The sequence below is a fragment of the Vollenhovia emeryi genome, unplaced genomic scaffold (genome assembly GCF_000949405.1).
Source record: "Vollenhovia emeryi isolate VEMERY1.0 unplaced genomic scaffold, V.emery_V1.0 DF939131.1, whole genome shotgun sequence".
Classification (NCBI taxonomy): domain Eukaryota; kingdom Metazoa; phylum Arthropoda; class Insecta; order Hymenoptera; family Formicidae; genus Vollenhovia; species Vollenhovia emeryi.
The window spans coordinates 3,036,665-3,060,048 of NW_011967235.1; the positions used below are offsets into that span (position 1 = coordinate 3,036,665).

General features: G+C 46.1%; 3 protein-coding genes across 3 annotated transcripts in view; all 3 read left to right on the plus strand.

Annotated features, from left to right (window-relative positions):
* LOC105568205 (hemicentin-1) overlaps positions 1-4,759 on the plus strand; it is a 35,831-nt gene extending 31,072 nt beyond the window's left edge. Inside the window, exons 3-7 of the mRNA XM_012023674.1 lie at positions 453-1,681; positions 2,907-3,075; positions 3,193-3,371; positions 3,997-4,272; positions 4,581-4,759. Of these exons, the coding sequence (XP_011879064.1) occupies positions 453-1,681; positions 2,907-3,075; positions 3,193-3,371; positions 3,997-4,272; positions 4,581-4,735 (2,008 nt within the window). The 3' untranslated portion in view covers positions 4,736-4,759. The remainder of the gene's footprint in view (positions 1-452; positions 1,682-2,906; positions 3,076-3,192; positions 3,372-3,996; positions 4,273-4,580) is intronic.
* A 38-nt stretch (positions 4,760-4,797) lies between these two features.
* LOC105568204 lies at positions 4,798-10,742 on the plus strand. Its single transcript, XM_012023673.1, has 2 exons — positions 4,798-9,725; positions 10,512-10,742. The coding sequence occupies exon 1, from the start codon at positions 4,811-4,813 to the stop codon at positions 5,999-6,001; it is 1,191 nt and encodes a 396-aa protein (XP_011879063.1). The 5' UTR covers positions 4,798-4,810; the 3' UTR covers positions 6,002-9,725; positions 10,512-10,742.
* A 2,290-nt stretch (positions 10,743-13,032) lies between these two features.
* LOC105568203 (formin-2-like) lies at positions 13,033-23,203 on the plus strand. Its single transcript, XM_012023672.1, has 11 exons — positions 13,033-13,991; positions 15,220-15,737; positions 16,010-16,418; positions 16,703-16,903; positions 18,325-18,395; positions 18,474-19,749; positions 19,884-20,005; positions 20,089-20,373; positions 20,505-21,042; positions 21,503-21,756; positions 21,816-23,203. Exons 1-11 carry the CDS (start codon positions 13,937-13,939, stop codon positions 21,975-21,977), a joined length of 3,891 nt encoding a protein of 1,296 aa, XP_011879062.1. The 5' UTR covers positions 13,033-13,936; the 3' UTR covers positions 21,978-23,203.
* The last annotated feature ends 181 nt before the right edge of the window (positions 23,204-23,384 follow it).

The following is a 23,384-nucleotide window of genomic DNA, read 5'->3' on the forward strand; positions in this document are numbered from 1 at the left end:
GCTTCTCGAATCGCCAAAGTATTCACCCCGAAAAATGTTATTTTTGCAAACCGCATAAATAATTATCTTTCAATTTTTATTCCTTGACTCTTACAACCTTTCAAGAGCTTGAAAAGATGATTTTCTGAAACGATTACTTTCCGAGACATGCACTTTGCGTGTGGTATCTACATGCAACGAGAGATAGCAATTTATTTCCCTGACAATTCGCTTTTTACAAGGCTGCGACGTATTTTCTTCATTTCCATTGTCCTTTAATTTTCAAGTCGTACCGTGTCGTACCACGTCGTAAATGTCGTTGATGTAATTGTGGAAAGTCTGCGGACTTTTACGTTGGCTTTTTTCCACATACTTGTTCCGTGAGCTATGCACCGCTCGACGAATGAAATAGCTCGGCGGGAACAAGATATATCTCCCGTCCTAATAATGTAACGTCTTCTTGCTTATCGCAGGGTCGGCGAGTCGTCGTTCCAAGTATCCTGCGTAGCGCAGGGCAAACCGCGGCCTAGCGTGCGCTGGCTGAAGGACGATCAAGAATTAACGGCCGACGAGAGGCTCTACAAAGTAATTACGACGGCGTCGGAGGGCCACGGTAGCGTAATAACCGTAAATTCCACGCTGAGTTTTCTGGGTCACGCTCGTCCGCAGACCGACGAAATCGTGGCGAGCGATCGCGGCAAGTACACCTGCGTCTTCGTGAACGAGGTGAAGAAAGTCGAGTCCACGATGATGCTCAAGGTGGAGCACGAGCCCATAGTTCTCCATCAGCACGGCAAAGTGGCCTACAATCTCCGGGAGACCGCCGAGGTGGCCTGCAAGGTTCAAGCGTGGCCGAAACCCGAGTTCCAGTGGAGCTTCGGCACCAACGCCGCGACTCTTCAGGGCTCCTCGAGCGACGGCCACTACGAGATCACCACCACGAGCGACAACTACGACGCGTACACGTCCGTTTTGAGGATGTCCAACATCCGCGAGTCCGACTACGGTGATTACACTTGCCGCGCCGCCAACGCTCAGGGTAGCGTCACGTCCACCATCAGGTTGCAGCCTAAGGGAGCGCCGGAGAGACCGACCAACATCACCGCGATGGAGATCGGACCCACGTATGTCACCCTTTTGTGGCAGCTGGGCTTCGACGGTGGCCTACCGATCACGAAATACTTCGTTTCGTATCGACGAGTCGCCGGTGGCGACGAGATAGTCGCGCCAGACTGCGCGCCTCCTCGGGGACCAGCCGGTCAATGGCAGGAACTCGATTGTCGGCGATCGAACCCGTGTAACGTGACCAGTCTCGAGCAACATCAGACCTATACCTTCAAGGTGAAGGTCTACAACACTAAGAACCATTCCGATTATTCCGACGAGGTGACCGCCACTACGGCGGTGGCCAAGATACCCACGCCGCTCAGAGTTAGCTTCGATCCAGAAAGTAGCACGCTCGCTATTAACGTGGGCGCCACATGCCTGGCATTGGTGGCGTCTATCGAGAAGTTCGACGGAGGCTTGGATAGTTCATGGCGAATCGTCGACGAGTGGCCCCTCGAAGTTCTCGGAAGTAATCCTACTCAAAGAGAGGGAGTATTGGACGATCCCGAAGCGGCCGACTCGGAACCCCGACTAAGAGTTAGGCTGTGCCTCAAAGCCGACCGGCAGAAATGCGGCGAGTACGCCGAAGCCGAGAGTAAGTCCGTTTTATAATCACGCGAGATAATCAAACGGGGAAGAGAATTGATATTTTCAGAAATTTATTTCGAAGCTATTTATTTCCAGATCCGCTAACTTCTCCATTATTCAAAGATTGCATTAATAAGCTTTAGGTCGCGAAAATCAATTCGATTGGCTTAATATTGATCAGTTAAAATAATAATACGATACTGATGGAATTAGAACGTGATCACGTTAATTCGTTAAATCAGACAAAATTTTTTATACTGGAAAAAATTAATGTCTAACAAGTTCGAGTGCTAATTTAAACCACGTCGAATGATTTCCAACAATTACTATTATATGAAACTTTCTGTTAGACAACAAGTACAACTTGAAGAACTTCTTGCAGTTTATAAATACAAATTTTTCAATATTATTGGGTTGGTGCATAAGTTCGTCCAGTTCTTCAACCACAAATTTCATACCTATTATATTTTGCCGATATACATTTAATCAGTGATATCAGCAATCTCGCGAGTTGTTTTATAACGATCAGTTTTAATCAAGGCCAAGATTTCGTGACTGTCAATTTCGGGAGGCCGTCCAGAACGTTTCTCATCCGTGAGATAAAAATTTCCATTACGGAATCGTCGGAACCAATTACGTACGGTGGAATCATTAATAGCATCTTCTCCGCAGACAGAATATGTTTTTCTTTTGGTCTGAACAGCAGTTTTGCCGTTTCGAAAATAAAAAAGCATAATATGCCGAAAGTGATGCTTATTTTTATCCATCTTTATAAATTTACACGACTCACAAATATGAATCGACGACCGCAAATTTGACAGTGAAGTTTCCGTTCAATTGCTACTTTCATATGTTTAACACGTCGTATAAGTGTCAAGTTGATAGCAAATCGAATTCGTGTACAAACTGCATGAATGTTTAAAAACGGGACGAATTTATGCATCAACCCAATAAATTTCGAGAGCAGGTCGGTTTCTCGACTAAATGGACGTTCGTCCCAAATTATTGTTATATCTTCCCCAGCTTATTAATAATACAATTTTTTTTATAATGGAAAAGCGTTATACCCTTCGGACAGAACGATAGTATAATCAATAAGTGTCTTTTTTTACATATTATTCCTTTAATTCGTGATTCTAAAATAAAAATGTAACCAGAAACGAAGTTAGAAATTGTACCTTCGTCGAGAAGTTTTATTAATTCAAGCGTTCTTTTTTTTATATCTCGCGCAGTCGGGCCATCCTACATTGCACAAGCCGGTTCTCTCGGAACGCCAACTTTAATCGCCCTGATAGTAAGCGGAGCAGTTTTTCTACTCTTCGCGGCCTTGCTGCTACTGTTTTGCCGATGCCGGCGGAAACACGCGACCAAGGCGAAAGATTACGAAATGGACTCGAACGCGTAAGTATCCTCAACGTAATGCTCGCTGCAAATGAAGACCAGACGTAGACGCTAAACGATGCGTCGCCTGGATCGAAGAAGGGCACGGCTCATCGGATTCCTTCCTTTATTTCGTAGCGTCCGGCCGAGCCTCGTGGCAGGTAACGGTCAGCAAACCCAACCACCGCCACCGTATTATGCCGAGAACAAAGCACTGGAGCACAGCCTGGATCACGCCCTGGCTCTGGAAGATTCAAAGACGCCCGCTTATTCGCAATCGGGATACGGTTACCATCAGCCTAATCACAATATCAACGGTAAATGTCGCAGATAGAGTTGGTCCCAATAATACCGCTATTGACAAAATTATTAGGCATCCTCCTAACCACTGTACTGTACTGAACTTAATGCCTGGAAATTTCAATTTTAAGAAAAATTGATTCTTATTAGTTTTTAAAAATTGTTGAGTGCAGCGTTTATTGCTTCTGTGCAGTAAACAGCTTTGAAACAAAAATCTTTCTGGTGTTAGATTCGGTACAGCATACATTGGAGATCTAAGTGTGTTACTTTTATACACGTGTACGTGTAATTTGGTCAAGCACTTTTTCCACGCTTCTTTCCATTTAAAATCACAACATATGACCTGACATACGTCATTTACACACTTCTTGTCATTTAGAAAGATTAGTTTTAAACGGCAAGAAATGTGTAAATGACGCTTGTCAAATCACGTGTCGCAATTTTAAACAGAAGAAAATGTACAAAATGTACTCCACCAAATTACACATACATGTGTATAAAAGTAGCACGCTTAGATTCGCAGTACAATGATCAGGAAGGTGCCGAGAAATTTTGTCCGTGGCTGTATTTCCCTTCCGACTCGCGTCTGTAAATGCGTATCGAGATATGCAAATATGTTACACGCGTTCGTCTTTTTCCCAGGCGTGAATATGGGCTACATGGACAACAGTTACTCGAATTCCAACAACGGCGGTTCCGTCAATTCGCAAGATTCCATATGGCAGATGAAGTCCGCCGCGGCGAACGGTGTCAACCAGCCGTACGACCTCGCCGGATACGGTACCACGGAGTCCGATTATCCCACGCACCCTCATTATCTCCCGCAGCGAGAGGACTACAGAGAAAACCATAATCTAAGCCGGCAGCAGTTCTGCACGGAGCCCTTCGCCGCCGTCGTCAAGTCTCAGAAACACGTCGGTCGGTATTAGCCTTACGATCGTTTCACGTGACTCCCCCGTCCAGTTTGCCTTAGCTTCTAATGACAGTCCCTATGTTGCCGGCGTGCGTGCCGGGTTGCAGCGTTATAGATTATATCGTACGTTACATCGATCTTCCGCGGCCGCACCACATTGTTTCGCGATGCCTCCTCCGCCGTCAGAGAGGCCTTGTTTCGGCCTTCCTCTTCCGCTCCCTCCCTCCTTGCCACCCCCTATTGTCCATTGCCCTCTTCTTCCGCAATCTCGTAATTCCGCCCTCGTATTAATCGTCCGCCGTATCTCCGACAGATTCGCCTTACGACGTGTCGGGTCTGCCGTACCAGGAGAATTATGACGAGGACACGAAGCCACCGCAACAGGCCAGCCTCTCGTACGACGAGAGCCTCGAGTCCGGCTATTCCACGCCGAATAGGCGTAGGATCATCCGGGAAATAATCGTTTGAGACCTGCCTACCGGCTCACGAGCCGGAAACACGCGTACCACCTGGCTATAGCAGCAGGCCCCCGTTTGCCATACGATGGCGCAACATCGTCCGCATCACCTCTATCACCGCCATCGCCATCGCCATCGTATGGAGATCGTCCTCGAGAATCCATCCGTGCCGCCGATCGCGACGGCCACGACGACGACTACGCAACTGGGTCTTCCGACGCGTCCGCCGCACCACTTTCCGCATCGCGCGGCGTACGACGTAGGTTTAGGACGTAGCCCGTCGCTGTTGCCCGCGGAGGACTATTACGCGAGGAATCGTCACTCGTTAACGCCGTATGGCGACCTGGATGGCGCGCCGGCCCCGGTGACGGTCCGGCGAATCGACAAGTCCGGATTGCTGGAGATCGCGGAAACGGATCCCGTCACGTGTCCGCGTCCTTGCGTGCTCACCGGTGCGGAGGACGTAGCCGCGCGTGGCGTATCGTTGCGGGTCGATCGCTCCGGACTTCTGGAGGCTGTTCCCGAGGCAGTTGATCAGCTGGAGGAACACAACGGCGGCGCGACGACCAAGTTGCTCGACGAGGCCGCGGGGGTGTCGCGAGCGGAAACGTTGAAGGTGGACGCCGACGTGAATCCTCGCGTGTTCGAGGGTGGTTGTCTACTGGAACGGCCGTCATCCTTGGAGGGGCAGGCCTGCCCGGACGAGGTCGACGCCCGAGCCCATTCTGCGGATTCCAAGGTGCTAAGCGGAAGCCCGCGAACTAAACTCGACGTTTCCAAAGCCACGGAGAGGCTACCGCACTTGCCGTACTCGCCCGGCTCTACCCTGCGTCGTCTTCGGAACGATCCTTCGAGACGATCCCCGTTGACGAACCGTTGCGTGGACGTGGATTCGGCCCGCGGGCCGCCGAGTCATAGATCTCCGGAATTCACCGCCAAGTGTACCGCCGCTAATTCCGCTTCCAGAAAGCCTGCCGACCCGTCGCAGAGTCCAGTTACGCGGGAACGATCGCAGATGGGATGCGCGAAGAGCAACGACTCGGACGTCCCGGCGGTCGACGCGATCAAGACGCCCCGCGAATCGCTGCTCGCGAGAACGGGCGCGAAACAGGGGGGCGATCCGCCGGGAGAGGAGCGGGCCGAAGCGGAGGGATGCGAGCACACGACCGTCGAGAGTCTCGAGGAGGACAAGGTATCGTTCAAAGGGTCCAACAAACTTCTCGACAACGACAATGTCCAGACGCTCAGAGTGATCATTCTGTCGGAACAATTGTGAAAGTGACTCGAGTGCAATGATTACAGGTAGTGATATCAGTATATGCGTGAGTGCTCGTGAATGAGCCAAGAGTATACCTGGAGAGCCACAAGGATACGGTCTCCACGGAGGAATTACCAACCGTCGACAAGGAGGACGGTGCGTCCTGCGCGACGCGTCGTCTTCCCTCGTACATTTAATTTACCGATAACTGACTCTAGGCTTTAATTAAGACTTTCTAAGAAATTTATTGTTTAAAATGTATGTATTTTTTGTTTTGTTGAACGTTAATCTCGAGTATCTTCTGAAAAGTTGAGATAATCATCCAAATCATAAATCATTTATCATCTAAAGCGCAGCGCTTGGGCTCTCGCCTATCTTCAAACCGCGGGAGATTGATTATTTTACTGCTGACGCTTTGAATCCGGCAATTTTATCAATATTTTACAATGTTGTTGATTCAGACGATTAACTGCCAGCCCGGATTCAATGCGTTAATCGTTATACGTTCAATTGGTCAATCTCGACGCGGCCCACGAGGACATTCCTCCATGCCACATTATCGCGCGGCGTCATTTTGTTAAAATGTCTTATTGCCACGGCACTCATTATTTTATCGCATTTACAATTCGCTTTCGTCGATGTTTCTTTCCGTCGAGCGCGTTTTGCAAAAGACGCGCACACTCCTCGCGGGACTGCGTTCTCCGAATACGGTGTTAAAAGTACCAAGACACATCAATTTCCGGCCGCTCACGCGAGAAAGGATGTCGTAGGTGTAAACGGGGAGATGTTTCAAAGAATGAGGGCAGGTCCGACGGAAAATCTCGCGGGTCAAAGACGCGCGAGGGCTGGTCCCCGGCTATACGCCTATCGGTGAAGACTCGATGCGGCGTTCGATGCATTTTATACTTTTATATACACGAGTGTGAGGGTGACGGCGCCGTCTCTTCGAAACGACAAGCGAATCGCGCGCGGCTCACCGATATATCCGCGCCGATCGGCGTTATTACATAAATAATTATCAACCAGGCGGCGATTAACGCCGCCGCGGTTTTGTAAGTAACTAGGCGTAGCGTTTATAAGTAAGAGATGCATTCTCTCGCGCGGAGGAGGACAGTTTTTTCTTTCTCGAGATCAGCCGCGTCGCGCGGGCCGTCGGGCTGAAATCGGCGAGACGATCATTTCGACGTTATCTACCTCGTGACGAAACAACCCCCGGCCAACCCGAGCAGTCCGGAGTTGAGGAACGTGCCGGGAAACGCGTCTCCCGGACGTCCCTCGGATCTCTGTCTGTCGGACTGTCGCGTTGCCCGGGAGGGCGACGGCGCATTGAGTGTTCATCGCGCGACCGAACAATTGTAAATAACGGAGCGAGGTTCTCTAAGGTACTTTGCGCAAACGTAAGAAATATCCCCCGCGCCCCCCCACTCTTCCCCGGCGACGCTCTGCAATTTGTATTTCGCGCCGCTCCGCGAGTCACGAGTTGGACGCGACGAAGGAGCAAACGAAATATCTCGACGACAACGAATTTCGCTGTTTCAGCCCGCGATACTTCGGACTAACGATAGACACTAAAAGTGTATACACACTCATTATTTTTATTTTTATTTTTTTTTGGTACGTTCGTGCGGATTCTACGCGTCACTCCGTTTTACAGTTGTACGCGGCGTGTAGAGATCACGCGCGCGACGCCTGTTTGTTGAATGTTTATCTCCCTTTCCCTCCACCTTCTTCCTTTCGTTTAAATATGCATGTCCATATTTTCTTCTTTATATTTTTGTATCGTCGATCGAACGCGTCGGCAAAGTTTCGTTTTCCCCTCGCTCGCGCGAGCAGACGCGCAAGTGTAACAGAACGGAGCGCAAACGCGTTTCGCCGACGAGCGTATTAAGATGATCGATCGCGACATCGTATTACGTGCGTCGGTATACGTTCCACTTTTTGGCGCGGACACTTTTTGCGAACGCTCTGTAGCATGATAAATTATAAAACGTCCGTCTCGGCCACCGGCGTTTCCACCCTCGGACAAAACGGACGAATCCGGAGGGTCCAGCAGGCCGATCCACCTCGCCAAATCTCGCCGGCCGCGTTTCCGATTTAGGGCTCGAGCAGAAAGATCGTCGTAACCGTTTACGACTCCACTGCAAGAACCCAAGTCGGTGTCGAGGGTCAACGCACAAAGAATTGTCGTGGACGTATGTCGCATCCGTTGCGTCGCGAGGCGACACACGACAATTCTCTGTGCGTTGACTTCCGACGCTGACTTTACTTGCGTCTCCAGACGGAATCGTAGACAGTTACGGACAATCTCTCCGCTCAGACCCTTACCTCTCCCCCATTTCGTCGTATCTTGGATGGTCCCCGCGCGGGACGGTAAACGACTTGGCCGCGCGTTCGTTCGCACATCGTTTGTGATCTCATTTGCTCGTAAATGCAATCTCGGAGACGTCGCGGTCGCGGACCGATCGCGAGTCCACCATCCGCGGATCGACGTAAGACCCTGGCCGCGGTCGCGGCCGTTTAGTCTCGTGTACCACGACGTAGGCGCAATTAGGAGAGGAAGGAAGGACACGTAAATACTTTAAGTGTACTCCACCGAAAAAGGATGTCGTGCTGCACGTACAACGCGATCGTAACGAGTCTTGTTGGACGTAATCTTCTTCGCTGATTACTTCGCTAATGAAATACGACGGTATTTATCAAGCGTGAGGGTCGGTCAAGCCATTACTGCCCGCTCGGGCGGTGATGTTTTTATTTTTCCTTTTACTATTCGCCCTCGATTTTCCTCTCTCCGACGAGTATCTCCTGCGAGAGAATTCGCTTTACCGGACACGCTAATACGCTATCCAATATTGAAATATTCCGTTTTACACCGCGAAAAAAATATCTGGTCTTTCTCTCTTTTCCTCCCTCGTTCAGTTTTTCGCAGCTGCATTTTACTAATTATACGCGTTCTATCTTCTAATCTCTTTCCGCCTGTCTCGATTTATCTCGATTCGATCGCATTTGATTAGCGTTTATTATTCGATTTATACATTCCCTTCGCGCTGCATTGCATGTTTTATCAACGCGCGCTCTTTGGTAGCTCGCCGATGACCGACGTATGAAGAGCCACGCTGGAGATCTCCTACTTCCATGTCTTTCATAGAACGAAAGTTGAGCGCTGACGTTAGACGTTGCGCGCATGGCGCGTCTTGGGACGCCGGTATATTCAAGATAAACGGAATCTATTCGTTTCTCGGCACAATTACTCGAGGGACACGGGCGTATCTGCGGCTGTGCCCCTTTGGCTGCCACGTAAATTCTAGCCGCGATATACAAGGAGAGAGAAAGATAGAGAGAGAGAGAGGCTGCGGAATGGCAGACGCAGGGCGGGACAGGCGAACGGAAAAGGAACGGGGAAAAAGTAGTCGACATATTTTTGCACAACGAAAAAAAAATCGTAGATGGGTAACGTGTACGTTGAACACGCGTATGTAGGGTTAATAAATTTCAGGAGCGCCAACAAGACCGTGTTCGATCGATTTTCGCTACCTTACGCTACGAGGAGAACGAGAATTACCCTGAGATTTTGTACATAGTACATAGCGAAGAGAGAGAGAGAGAGAGAGAGAGACAGTGTGCGATTAGAGAGGGAATGTGTGCGCATGAGTGTGTGCGGGTATGCGTGATGCGATTTAAAAAGAAAAAGAAAAAGAAAAAATGTTACGTTGTAAGATGATGTGTAACGAAGACGAGCAGTTAAGCTGTAGAGCTCCTCTCGAATAAGCGTCGCTCGCCGAAGTAGCTGTAAATACGAGGACGTACGTTTCTCTAAACTATTAACTAGCGCCAGCCCCCCCCTTTCACCCCCTGATGCGTGAAAACGAGAGAGACGGCCGATTTGTCTCGTTTAAAAAATCGTCCGCACGTGCTCGGCCCGGTAGACGCCGCCGCAGTGTCCGGTGGACTACGAGACCCTGTCAATCAGAGACTGGTCATAAGAGTTCGTCAGATTTCCACGAGTGAGATAGCCTATGCTTCTCTCTCACTCGCGGGACTTCTGACGAACTCTTAAGCCCGTATCAGACTACAGACTCCTGACTCTGATTTGACTACTGACTCGGACTCCCGACTATGATTCAACCAATCACAGCAAAGAACCGGCCGACCCTGACTGCCGACTCGGGAATAGACGCCCCTCTAATTCGTTGAATCATAGTCGGGAGTCCGAGTCTGTAGTCGAGTCAGAGTCGAGAGTCTGTAGTCTGACACGGGCTTTATGGCCAGTCTCTGATCACAGGGTCTCTACGGGAGACGAGCGACGGAGCGGAAGAGCGGAATGCCTACGAGTGCCGGATGCCGGTTGAGCTCGTATCAGACTACAGACTTCTGATTCTGATTTGACTACTGACTCGGACTCCCGACTATGATTCAACCAATCACAGCAAAGAACCGGCCGACCCTGACTGCCGACTCGGGAATAGACGCCACTCTAATTGGTTGAATCATAGTCTGGAGTCCGAGTCTGTAGTCGAGTCAGAGTCAGGAGTCTGTAGTCTGATACGGGTTTTAGGATGGACGACGAGCGGATCCTCGCGTGGAGGTTCCGCCGGCTCTCCCGCCGGTGGAATCGGTCTCGCGAGGATCGCCGAGTCCCTCGGGATGATCCGGCACCGCAACCGCGTGCCACGTGCCCTGCGCGCGGCTGCTCGCAATATATTAATTAAATGATACTGACGTCGCGCGTCGCGCGCACGCACGTGCGTGCACGCGTTGCATCCATGAGAGAAAGAGAGATCCGTATATTAATTAATACCCATCATAGTTATGATATTATAATGAATTATTATTTGTACAAATTTTATGTTGCAATATAAAATAAACGATGAAGCGACGATCTCCTGCGTTTTCGATTCCTCCCGTCTCGCATTCTTTTCTTTCTCTCGCGCCGATTCGGAAGCTGCGATCGTCTCGACGCTGTTTGCGAAAGTTACAGCGAGGGAGAAAAACTACGTTTCTGCCGTATTATAGTCCGTTCTTATTTTAAGATCGTCTTAAGCAATGTTTTTAGATGCTAACACGGCTCTGTGATTCGAAACATCTTAAAATTGTGCTCAAGACGGCATTCATAGTCCGATCTTATGTTTAAGGCCTGCGATTGGTTTACAAAATTAAAATTATACTTGAGATGGTTTTAGATACAAGAACGGTCTATGAATATCGGTCTATACAATCAGGGTTGGGTAGTGTCTAGTTAAAAAAATAAAAGTAAAGTTAAAAAGTCAAATAATTTTAACTTAACTTAGTTACATTATAGACTGTTAACTCTTAACTGAATTTAGTTACATTTTATCGGTAACTTTTAACTTTTAATTTACCTCTCTCTCTTAGGCCCGGTTTTCCATTTTCTGGTTAACAATTAACCACAGAATGAGAAACCGGGCCTTAAAGTTAGCCATGCCATAAACAAAGGCGTCGCGAGACGCCGTGTGTCTGCCCACATTGGCAGTCTCTGCGTTTCAAAATTCACTGCCAGCTCTCAAATCTACTGTGTACGCGTACCATAGATCTTCAGCGCTGGTAATGAATTTTGGAACACAGCCATTATATGGGGTTTTGATTCTCGAATTCACGTGAAATTGTTTGCATATGACATGAGCTATATTCCATGTAGTGTGAGTGATTGTCCAAACGCTGGTCGCGAAATTCAATGCAATTTACGTGATCGTAAGTCTCTGAGATTTTATGCAAAAATAAAACAAATTAAACTTTTAACTCTTTAATTTCTTTTAATTTAATTTTATTGTGGATTAATTTGTATCTTAACTGAGTTAAATTTTCAAGGCTGTTAACTTTAACTGAAGTTTTAGTTAGAAGACTTAGTTTAAAAAAAAAAAGATAACTCACCCAACCCTGATTTCAATTATAGCGTTTGCAATATCTCGAACGATTGCGTCTCGATTATGTTGTACATTTCGGGCGGGAGTTCAGTGCCGAACAGTCGGAATTTATGGGAAACCGGATTCCCGCGTGCGATTTATATCACAAGGGACGCGAACTATCGAGAGGTGGCCGTTACCTTCGTCGACCTCCGCGTCGAGACATCGACCTCGTGGGCTCGATGGCGCGGGCTTGCGCCGTCCGCGGCTTTCTCCCCCTTCGTGCTCGATAAAACGCTCCGAGGCTTTTCACCCCGTGCGATATCCCCTGTTTCCCTCTCGGAAACCGAGGCGATATTTTACAGTCGCGGCGCGAGCGGCCGGTGAAAAATGCGCGGGGCGGCACATCGCCGTGAACAATCGATAAAGATAAAGGGCGAGATGCGAGTTTCCAGTGGCACGCGGGTACAGCGCGGTGCGGCGCCTAACATGCTGACGATGCTGTCGAAACGCGAGAAAGTCAGGTAAGAGGATACCCGCGGAACGCAACGCTCCTCTCCGTCGCGCCAAATTACACCGGCGTGCCTCTAGCGTTACGATAGAGTCCGCTCTAACGCGCAAGCTTCTACCGAGCGTGCTCGTGATGTTCGAAATCCTGACGGTGATTCTAATTCATTATGATCGTAATTATGTTACGAAGCTAATGCCACGTAGCAACATTATCGGGCTTTCCCGCGCTCCTCAGTCGAATGTATTGAATCGCGAACACCGGGTATTATTAATAATACCAACGGACAAGATTCGGTCGTTAAATATCCCTTTAATGGAACGCGCGAGCATTATCCATCTTGCATCTTGTCTAGATATATTATTTCCACGTGTTCAGGCGCACACGGGGAAGAAAAATGTAGCTGCCGCAGCTGAAAGCTGCATGTGGCAACTAAATTCCGGTTGTAAAATATGGACAGCTAATATTTAGTGACGGCTAAATATTTTGCTACCGTGCCTATTGCGTTAGGCGCGACAGCGAACCGTTTCCTGTGGTTTAGAAATTTATAGTCCTGGCAGCAAAATGGTTTCAGCAAACCATGATTAGCTGCGGTAGCGAACTTTTTTTTTCAGCGCACAAGTAAATTTTTATTCTTTACTTCGACTGTAGAAATATAAAATCGGCATTTTTATTTCTATTTGCCTCGTGATATTCTGAAGGGATTGATTGTGAACACTGAAAAAACCATTTTCGCAGCTAATCACGGTTCGCTAAAGATACTTTGCCGTTGTAACTGTATGAATTTCTAAACTGCAGCAAACGGTTTGCTGTCGCATCCAATACAATGGGCACAGTAGCAAAATAATTAGCTGTCCATATCTTACAACTAAAATTTCGTTGCCACATACAGTTGTTAGCTACGGCAGCTACGGTTTTCTCCCCGTGAAGAAGAGTGCAGGAGTAAAAGCTGAAGTATTGAGGAAGTTCACAGAGATATCTTAATTTGAAGCAATTAATTAATTTGTCCAAGCAATTTACTAAAGGCGCCGTTCACATAACTTGACCGAAATTGCCGCGGGCTTATTGTACCAAAGAATGCCTGAAGGATGTGTTATTTCTTCGTCCTTGAGATATCCCCCGAAATTGATTTTCCGGGGCATAATAAAAGGCGACAGCACGAATAAGCACCGATAGCACCGCGTTCCAGTCGCGTGATCGACGTCGCCACGCGTCGAATCGCTACGAAGTCTCAATCGCGTTATAGCTTTCGGTGCTCCAAGAACATTACGTGTGCCTTCAGTGGGGAGAAAAGAAAATTATATTCGTTGATATTTCGCACGGTGACGTGACTAAATACGCGACGCGACGTACGGCAAAAAAGCGTTACTCCAAGAAGAAATATCACTTGACAACGACATGAAGCGAGGAAGAAATGCAATAACCTGTTGACTAAATTAAAATGAACCGAGGGAAATACCTGTGCATTATGCCGATTATAATCTAAGCATTAAATCGTACATTCAATTTTGCGACGACTGTGCGTAAGATGTGCGTAAAATCTTGCGAGGATCCGTGAAGTCTCACTGGGAAAGTTGTCGCCGAGAAATGTCCGGATTTCAGCAGTATCCTACAGTCCGGACTTTGTCCACACTTCACATTCGTACGTATCGACGTAAGGTGTTGAGTTAGTTTTGCCTCGCCCTTGCCCAGAGACTCGTATTCAATTAATTTCCCAATCAATCGACTGCTAAATCCATTTTACCTCATTAAGGCCCGATTCTTCATTTTCTGGTTAACTTCTGGTTAACTGTTAACCAGAAGTCAGTCGACTCTCCATCCTTTTTTATGTTATTATCTAAGAAGAGACGGAGAATCGACTAACTCATGGTTAACGATTAACCAGAAAATGAAAAACCGGGCCTGAATGTTACATCGTTGCCTTTTACGACCCTTCATCTGCGATTACTTCGAATACCACGCGAAAATTTCGTGTCATTTCGTTTCGCCGAGGAAGAAATGCGTCGCGACGATAAGTAATCGCGACGTAAAACCGCTTGAGAGTTTTCGCTTTTATTTTTTCCCTCCCGTGGAACGATTACGCGATCAATCCCAGGAGTTGAAGATAATAATAGTTGCCAATGACACCGACGTGTATAACATGTCCTAGTAATAGCAGATCGATGTCATGTTATACGGGCATATTCAGTTAGTGTTCAGGCGATAGCGCACGCCGTATCGCTTGGTTACCGTGTATGACATAAGGTTATTAATATTGGCACTGTCAATATTCGATTACGCAACGATATCCGAGAAATATCCAGTTATCCAGGTAATTCAGTATCTGTAATTTGATTGGGACAATATCAATTTATACTCTCCCGTTTATTCTTGCTTCGTGTATGAACACTATTTTAGTCAAAATCCGCATTCTCATCATTGATTTAATGCTCGTCTGATCTTAACATCTACAAAATTAGCATCGAAGGTCACGTTCAACATTGATGCGACGTAAGAAATAATTCGCTACTTATTACTTGTGCAATTTTTGCAAATCACAAGCGATTTATAAAGATTGCTGTTTACTGTTCATGTCTTCGAGTTTAAGATCTCGCGAAAAATAAACTACAAATTAAAATTCTTCGCTTCCCTTGAATTACTTAAACTCGGTTGTGAAATGTCAAATCTTGAGGAAAGATTCTACTTCCAATATAGTTAATAAATTTACTTGACTAGAGCTGCTGCCGAGTTGAGTTGATCAAGTTGAGCTTATCAGATACATGAGTGATCTTATCAGACGCGTGTTTGCGCTATTGGATTCAGGCTCGTCGAGAAGAGCGGATAATTGGCGATAATTCCTCGTGGTGACAATTGTTCGTTTGCATTTGCAGCGGCCGACGCGCGGCGAGAGCGTCTGAACGGCGACGCCGTGATCGCGGTTGCCGCAGCTCCCGATTATCGACCACGGATGCAGGCCCGCCACGGTCAAGGCGCAGCCGCGGCCCAGGCGCGGTCGCCGCGATCAAAGCTGTCGGACTTCTTCCACGTCTGGGTCAACAACATCCGACTGTTCTACTCCTGGGGTAACTTAGACGGCCTGACACCGCAGTTGCCCAGCACGATGGGCAATCTGCAGAGCGACGGCAAGAAGAAGCAGAAGAAGAAGGATGCCCCGCCGGTGCCGACGTCTACGTCCACGTCCACGGACATCGAGCCCGAGATAACCGAGGACCAAAGGAAGGATAAGCGGGACCAGCCGCCCAAAGTCCCGGAAAGGCGTGATGAGCCCCGCGAGCCGATTAAGATCAGCTTCGAGAAGCCGATCAAGATCAGCTTCGAGAAGGTGCACACGCCGGGGCATGTCAAGAGACAGGCACCACCGCCGCCACCGATGGTGGTGCTACCCAAGGTATTTGGTACCGCCTTGTTCTCTCAACACGGTTTAGTAAAATTATCGATTGGATGAGGGGCTTTTCAAGATGAGCTTCTGCGAGACGTTCCGCATAGTTCGATACGCTGAAATATACTCAGGTGAAATAAACATGTAATTTGTCGTTGATTATCGAGGGAGACATATAAGGCGTAAAACGTCATGTCGCCGGACGGACGACAGGGAAAAAGAATTTTATATCTGTCTTCGGCTTGAGTAACAATCGCAGTGTAAAATTGTTTTGTAATTAGGACACGCAGGAAAGTGTAGAGCCTGAATGTCGCAAGGATACTGCAATAACAGTGAAGCCAAGCGTAACAACGGCGGAGTCTTTCCGCTCGAGTACCACGACGTCGACGACGACACCGGCCCAGACCCCGACGAGTCAGCTGCCGCCACTGTTGGTGACCGATTCGTGGCGTTTGGCGAACAAGGGCCTGGTCGTTACGGAAATGCCGACGCCGCCCAGCCAGGAATCCTCGAGTGACAGTGTCTTCACTGATCCCGGAGAGCTTACTATGAGTCCGGTCACGGCAGGCACGAGACCGGAAGTGAAACGTAAGCCGATCCTGGAGACGATCGACAGCAAGGACGAGAAGCCTTCGTTTACACTCTCGAAGCACAAAAAGATCCATCTCTCAGTGATGAGTCCCCGAATAAGTGAGGATAATTTCGTTAATTTTGTAATCAAACACTTTCACGCAGTTTTGCGCGGCAATTGACATTTTAAGAAATTTAGAAATCGACGATAGCTTATGTAAACAATCGTGTAATAGTTTGTATAACGCGGACAAGTTCATGTTAAGGTACAGATTCACGATAGCATCTGTACAAATCGTGTCTTGTAGAAGTGGTATTGTATAAAATGAATATATATATATGTTGGATCTAAGATAATGTTACTTGTCTTCAGTTTTATTGACGTCTCAATGTTTCATTTTTAGGCGTAACGTCGAGCGAGAAGAATGCGATATCGAGTCCACGTACTCCACAAAGGCGACACAGTGTCTGTGAGTCTTCCACGTGCGAAGGCAGGGTGTTGAGAAGAGTAGCCAGCTTGACCCTGGATCGGAATAGCGCCAAGAAGAAAAGAGGTTCCAGGAGTATCATCTGCCAGAAGTCAGCTCACCACAGGCAATCCGAAGGTGAGGGAAGTGCACAAGTGATCGAGATAGCAATCAGGAGAAACTCAATTGTGTTGCATCGTCAATTTTATCATTTGACGAATCTTCTCCTGAAAGAGATGCCAACGAGGCCTTCCGAAGGCGGACAAACTCGTAAGATGTGGAATCATAAAAATGATAAAGCAAAAAATAGAACACTTGTAACTACGCATAGGTCAGCGTACGACCTAGAATCCATCACGCACTGATGATTGCGAGCCTAACGCGAATCTTATCTCGTGACGGAAGAGAAGACGCGCGATAACGTTTAAGGGTAAACACGAGCGATATACCTTTTGCTGACAGTGACGCAACGCGCGAGGGATTTGACGTTCGCGAAAAATTGCCAAGTGTCGTGAGACCGGTGGATAAACGATAACCGTTACAATCGTGATCGGCAATTAAGCAGAACGCGATGATAAGGATAATCGAGCTCTTTCATCGTCGGCGGCGTCGATTAGGTCTTTTTAAACGGCCACCAAATAATCCGTATCATTCGTGGCCGAGGTTATAGCGAGTGATATGCGCGAATCAAACGCGCTTGTTTGCCGATAAGTCTTATCGATGGGGCGGTTCGCAGGGTTCGGTTCGGATTCTCGTGTTCTCCCGTGCCTGTCTGCGAGCGAGATGCGGCAGTTTCTTGCGGAGCGGCGCAGCAATGTACTCGGGGCCGAAAAAATACCCGCGGAACGGTCGCGAGATGAACAAGTGTCTAACGTTCTAATTCGAATGTACGTGAAATCGAAGAGTGATCGCGGGAGAGAGACGAGAGTGCGTTCGTGTAAGACGCGTGCATTATGTGTCCCGTCTTCGCGGTTGAATACGAAAAGATATCGGACTGAAACAGCGATCCTTTTAATCGTAATTGATGACAAGTGTAGATGACATTAACGATTTCCTATACGATCTTCTTCACAAGTTTTTCTCTCGCGACGTAATCATGTTCGAGCGTTCACAGAAATGTTTTACATACACATTATACGTTGTTTATTAACATGATTTTTCCATAGTATTCTCTTAGAAATTGCATTAGTGATAAAGCGATTAGAAGATAAGGTACATATAAAAGAGTCGTTCATCTTGAATATAAAAGGAGATAAGAACATCGCGTTTGATAAAGAGTCGCGCGTTAATTTTACAACGTGCATCATTAATTAGGACAGATTGCAAGTTCATAAAGATATAAGTGTCGTTGATTCTACGCTTATATAAAGCTTACGGTTAAGGGGAAACAGTTGCTCGTCCAGAAATTTATTTTATGTTTGCGAAGAATTCACCAAGTGACAGTCCGTCCATAGAGCACAAAAATATCTTGGTTCGCGCGAAAAAAAAATTCGCTGAGCTTCATCGTGATCTCAATAACGAAGAGCTAATTTTACATTTCTTATTAATGGAATTTTCAGACCGAGAACTGCCAATCTCTTTGACCTCTGCGCTATCGGACAAAGGCGCGAAGAGAAATTTTACGTCCCTGGTAAGATTTTAATCTCTATTTTGACAACCAACGTATCCGTCACGACTGCTTATTTTTGGAATGTCTTGTTTTAATCAGACAGATCGGACAGGCACAGATGACCTTCGTTCAGCTCGAACTAAATCGAGCCAAATCTGCAGCGAACACTCCATGCTTAAAGATACTTATCCGTACGAGGAAGAAGTGAAGAGGCTGAAAGAGGAGATCAAACGGCTGCGCGAGACTTCCGTGGAACGGCAGATAAGCACTAAGGGCCAGTCTACTCAGACATCACCGAGAAGCTTATCGCTGGTTGACGGCGATGCCAGTGAAACGAGCAACGTAGATGCTGGTAGCGTTAGATCATCAACAATCAGAAGTAACGTCGCAGATCTCGATCAAGGAAAGATGACTCTCGTGCTCTCCCCCACGTTGATCGACAAGGTCGATCGGTCGTGTTTATCGCATAGCAGTCAAACAAACGCGCCTAGTGAAGATTTGGCGGCGTATCCGTCATCGTTGCCACCTCCATTATCGTCGGAAACATTCTCGAAAAACCGATCTACACCTACCTCGATTCCGACGATGTCTTTTGTCTCACCACCTCCGCCGCCGCCGTCCCCGTTCACCCTCGCTACCGAACTGGTGCGTGACGGCGAAAGGACAGTTCCATCATCGTCGACAAAATTAACGGACGTTTGTAGGATACCGACACCACCGCCGCCACCTCCCCCCATGTCAGCGCAAAGTACATTTTCGTCCCCTCCGCCTGCTCCGTCTCCACCACCACCCACGCCAAGTACCACGCATACGATACCTATTCCTCCACCTCCGCCTGTGCAAGCCATCATAAGTGCGATACCTCCGCCATCTCCTCTGCAAAACATGATACCTCCGCCGCCACCCCCGCCGCCATCCGCGCCCCCGTTCTCGGTCAAACCGCTGAGTATTGAGAGTGGCATGGCGGGACCTCCACTGCCACCACCACCACCACCTATGCCTCTTCAAAGTGCGACGTATGAGATGTCTTCGTCTACGAAATTATATAATAATACCGTACCTCCCCCGCCACCACCGCCGTCTACGCCGATGTTAAACACATACGGAATACCACCGCCGCCTCCTCCACCACCGTCATTCTTGACGAGTGCGATGCCTCCTCCGCCGCCTCCGTTACCTGGAACGCAGGGTCCTATGACTGGTGCACCACCGCCGCCACCGCCACCAGGTATGCAGGGTGGCATACCTCCACCACCTCCGCCTCCCGTCGGAGGCTCAGGCGCGGGTCCTCCACCACCGCCACCCCCGGGGACAACGGGACCTTGTCCTCTACCCGCGCCACCGGTCGGAGGATGGAACCCGCCCAGCAGAGCCAGTAGGTATCAAGATTTCCAAAGTACAGGGTACTCTCGATAATTCCTTCCGTTAATCGAGAGTACGCTGTACCCTCTTTTCAATTTTTGGATTCTGATATTTGCACCGCGTAACACAAGTGCCTGGCTTTTGTAGTTATGAGAAAGCAAGCTTTGAATCCTGACGTGCCTATGAAGCCACTGTACTGGACGAGGATTTTGGTGCCAGTTACTGCGACCAGTCAAACTTCGGTAGATACCTCAGACGTGTCACCCCAGGTAAGCAGAAAACGAAAGATGTAATAAAATTTGCTGTTGACAAAAAATGTGGCGTAAAAAGTGATTTTCTCTGTCTTATTTAGACGCCTCTGTGGTTGGAACTTGCGGAGGAGGAGGATATAAACATGAAAGAGTTTGCTGATTTATTTTCGCGGCAGGTGAGAGAAAGAACTCCGGCCAAGAAGAATGAAGGGATGCCCAAAGGTTCTAAGATCCAACCTGCGAAGATATTAGACTCGAAGCGTTCGAAGATGGTGGGAATTCTTGAAAAGAGTCTGCACATTGATTTTAGCGAGATCGAGAATGCAGCCTACAATTTGGATACGAGCGTGATCAGTCTAGAAGCGTTGCAACAGATCTACGATATCGTGAGTAAATAAGATAAAAATATAATTAAAAAACGCATAATGTAAAATGTGTACAAAATCCACCGTTTCACGTTTCTAAATACATCAAGTTTCGCAAATTTTTAGTCACTCTGATATCTTCTGACTCGTAGAAACCGACGCAAAAGGAAATCGAAGAAATTGCAGCTCACGAAGCAACTTATCCGGACATTCCTCTCGATCAACCGGAATTATTCCTCAAACGATTGTCCGGGATAAAACACTTCTCCGATAGAGTAACCTGTTTGATGTTGCAATCGGAATTTCAAGACGCGATATCGTCGGTTTCATATAAATTGAACAATGTGCGAACTACGTGCGACTTCCTGCTTAATTCCGAATCTTTGAAGAAAGTAATAGCTATCATACTGACCTTGGGCAATTACATGAACGGCGGAAATATGATGCGCGGCCAGGCCGACGGGTTCGGTCTGGAGATCCTCGGCAAATTGAAAGACGTAAAATCGAATGTACCTGGTATAACCTTGTTACACTATGTTGTTAACGCGAAATTGTCTCAAGAAAAGGAACATAACTTCGAGGAGCTGTTGCCTTTACCTGTGCCTGAACCGGCTGACGTGGAAGCCGCATCCTCAATCAAGTTCGACGACATTGCCAAGGAGCTGGATAGACTGGATAGAGAATTGCAGGGTGAGTGGTATCACGTATAATATTACGCCAATCACGAAAACTGTCATCTTTATGTCTTCCTTTTTTAAAATGTTTGATAAATATATGTGAAAGAATTTATACAATCACATTTGTAAATATCAGATTGTTAACCTGAAATATTCAAATAAATTTTACATCTTCTTTTAATTTGTTAATATAGTATTAAGAAGTATACATACAAATTATTTTTTGCACATTTAATTAAAAGAAAATTCATTTTTTAAACAATAGAATTTTTTTACTATTTCTATATTAATCGAAAGCGAATGTAGACAATGTGGCGAGTACACTCGTTGAATTAATCGTTTTTAAATGTTTCACACTTATTTGCTTCGTTTAGTTTAATCTAGTTTTACATACAATTTAATATATAATATACAATTATATTTACATGTAATTTATTGAAATCAATAAGATAAATGAAATTAATTTGGTCCAGCATGTACGCAAATGTGTAATACAATCGTGGAAGAGGATCCATCTACATCCAAAATATTCAAGAAGAAAGTAAACTCATTTGTGACGAGGGCGAGTACCGAGTTGGCGAGCGAAAAGGAAGAGCTACTGGAGGCTAAAAATAAATTCAAAGCTGTGATGAAATTCTATCAGTTTATTCCTAAAGGATCCACTCTGGAGACTGCAGAACCTTATGACTTCTTCAATCTATGGCTTGGTTTCTGTCGGGACTTTAAGGTAATTCACAAGGTTCGAAATTACTGAGCGAGTAAGTTACGGCGGATCATATTTTGTAGGATATCTGGAAGAGGGAACAGCAGCGAATACGAAAGGAACAAATGGAAAAAGTTCGTAAAAAATTCGAGAACAAATCTGATGTTGTAAGAGTAAAATTAAATCCGCATGGATTGAAAGCGAAACTACAAAAACTCACGCATAAAAAACAGACTCAAAGATAGTCCTATCGAAATGTCCATAAATTGATAACGATTAAGGATATAGGCCGGTTTTGCGTTTTACATTTATACGTATTATACGTATTACATTTATACGTATTCAATATTTTCTAAATTGTGAATTGCATAAATAATTCCCCTTAATACTCTGGCTTCCAAAGGGAATTTTATTGTATATTAATTTCTAACTCATACATATTCGTTATTTTTCGACTTGAATCGAAAATGATATCACGAAGTACGAATGTTGTATAGTTTCAAGGCGGAAATTGCTGCATTCGTTATACAGACGCTCTGAAAAATCTGTATCTGCTCTAGTTAAGAAACTTTATTACTCACTTTGCATTTAAAATCGTATAACACGAAAAAATGCTTTTCAGATAGAAATTTCGAATTGCTCAAAAATAACGGGATTTTTTAAATTTAAATTCTAATTAATTATATAGAAATGTTGAGAACGCTCGAAATTCGCGCAACGAAATGCGATCGATTTTGATCCAAGTATAAAATGGATTGCCGATCTCGATACGTCCTTAAGCAACCAATTGATAAGATTCTATACTATACAATTAGAATTGTTACAGACTGAAACGTTAACAGTGTACTAAAGCGGCAATGTATACTTAAGTAGATACGTTCGTGAAATTGATTAATCATTAATACGTCTTTAAAAAATATATTGTAAAACATATATTAAAAGAAATATGTATAGACCGGCGACAGTTTTACGGGTATTACTTATGAAGACATTTCAATCTCTGTATTACTCTGAACGATTCAGCAAGCGCTATGTTATCGGAGAATAATGTTCAGTAAAAAAAAGGCTATAAACAAGGTCTATCCTTTTTAGCTGCACCTTCTTACATTGTTTGCATTTGACATAAAATAAACGACGCAAAGCTTTAAAGAAAGTTGTGGGAAGCTGCTGAAACAGAAACTAAAAAGGATATACCTATATTACAAACATCCATGATGATTCTAGAAAGAAGGAACTCGTACTTCTTTATAACATGTATTTATTTCGTCAAGTTTTGTTACCCTACTTTATTTTCGATAAAAAATATCGATTGTGATAATTGCTGTTAATTTTCGTGAACTATTTATTGATTTATTTATTCGTTTGTGTTAATTTATGCTAGATTATCATGGATTAATACCAGTGTACATACAAAGAATATTAATTATACGAATTATCGAAGTTGATTAATAAAAATTCTTTATAAAAAATAGAAAATGTATTTAATATTCAACAGTAAGACTAATTATACTGGCTAGTTTAAAAACACAACAGTTTTCAAATAGCCAAACTACGTCGAAATAATAATATAAACAGCACCGCGAAGATATGAGGTGTTAACTTCCTATGGCAGTGACGTGGCATCTCAGCTTCTTCTTTGATTTTGCTAACGT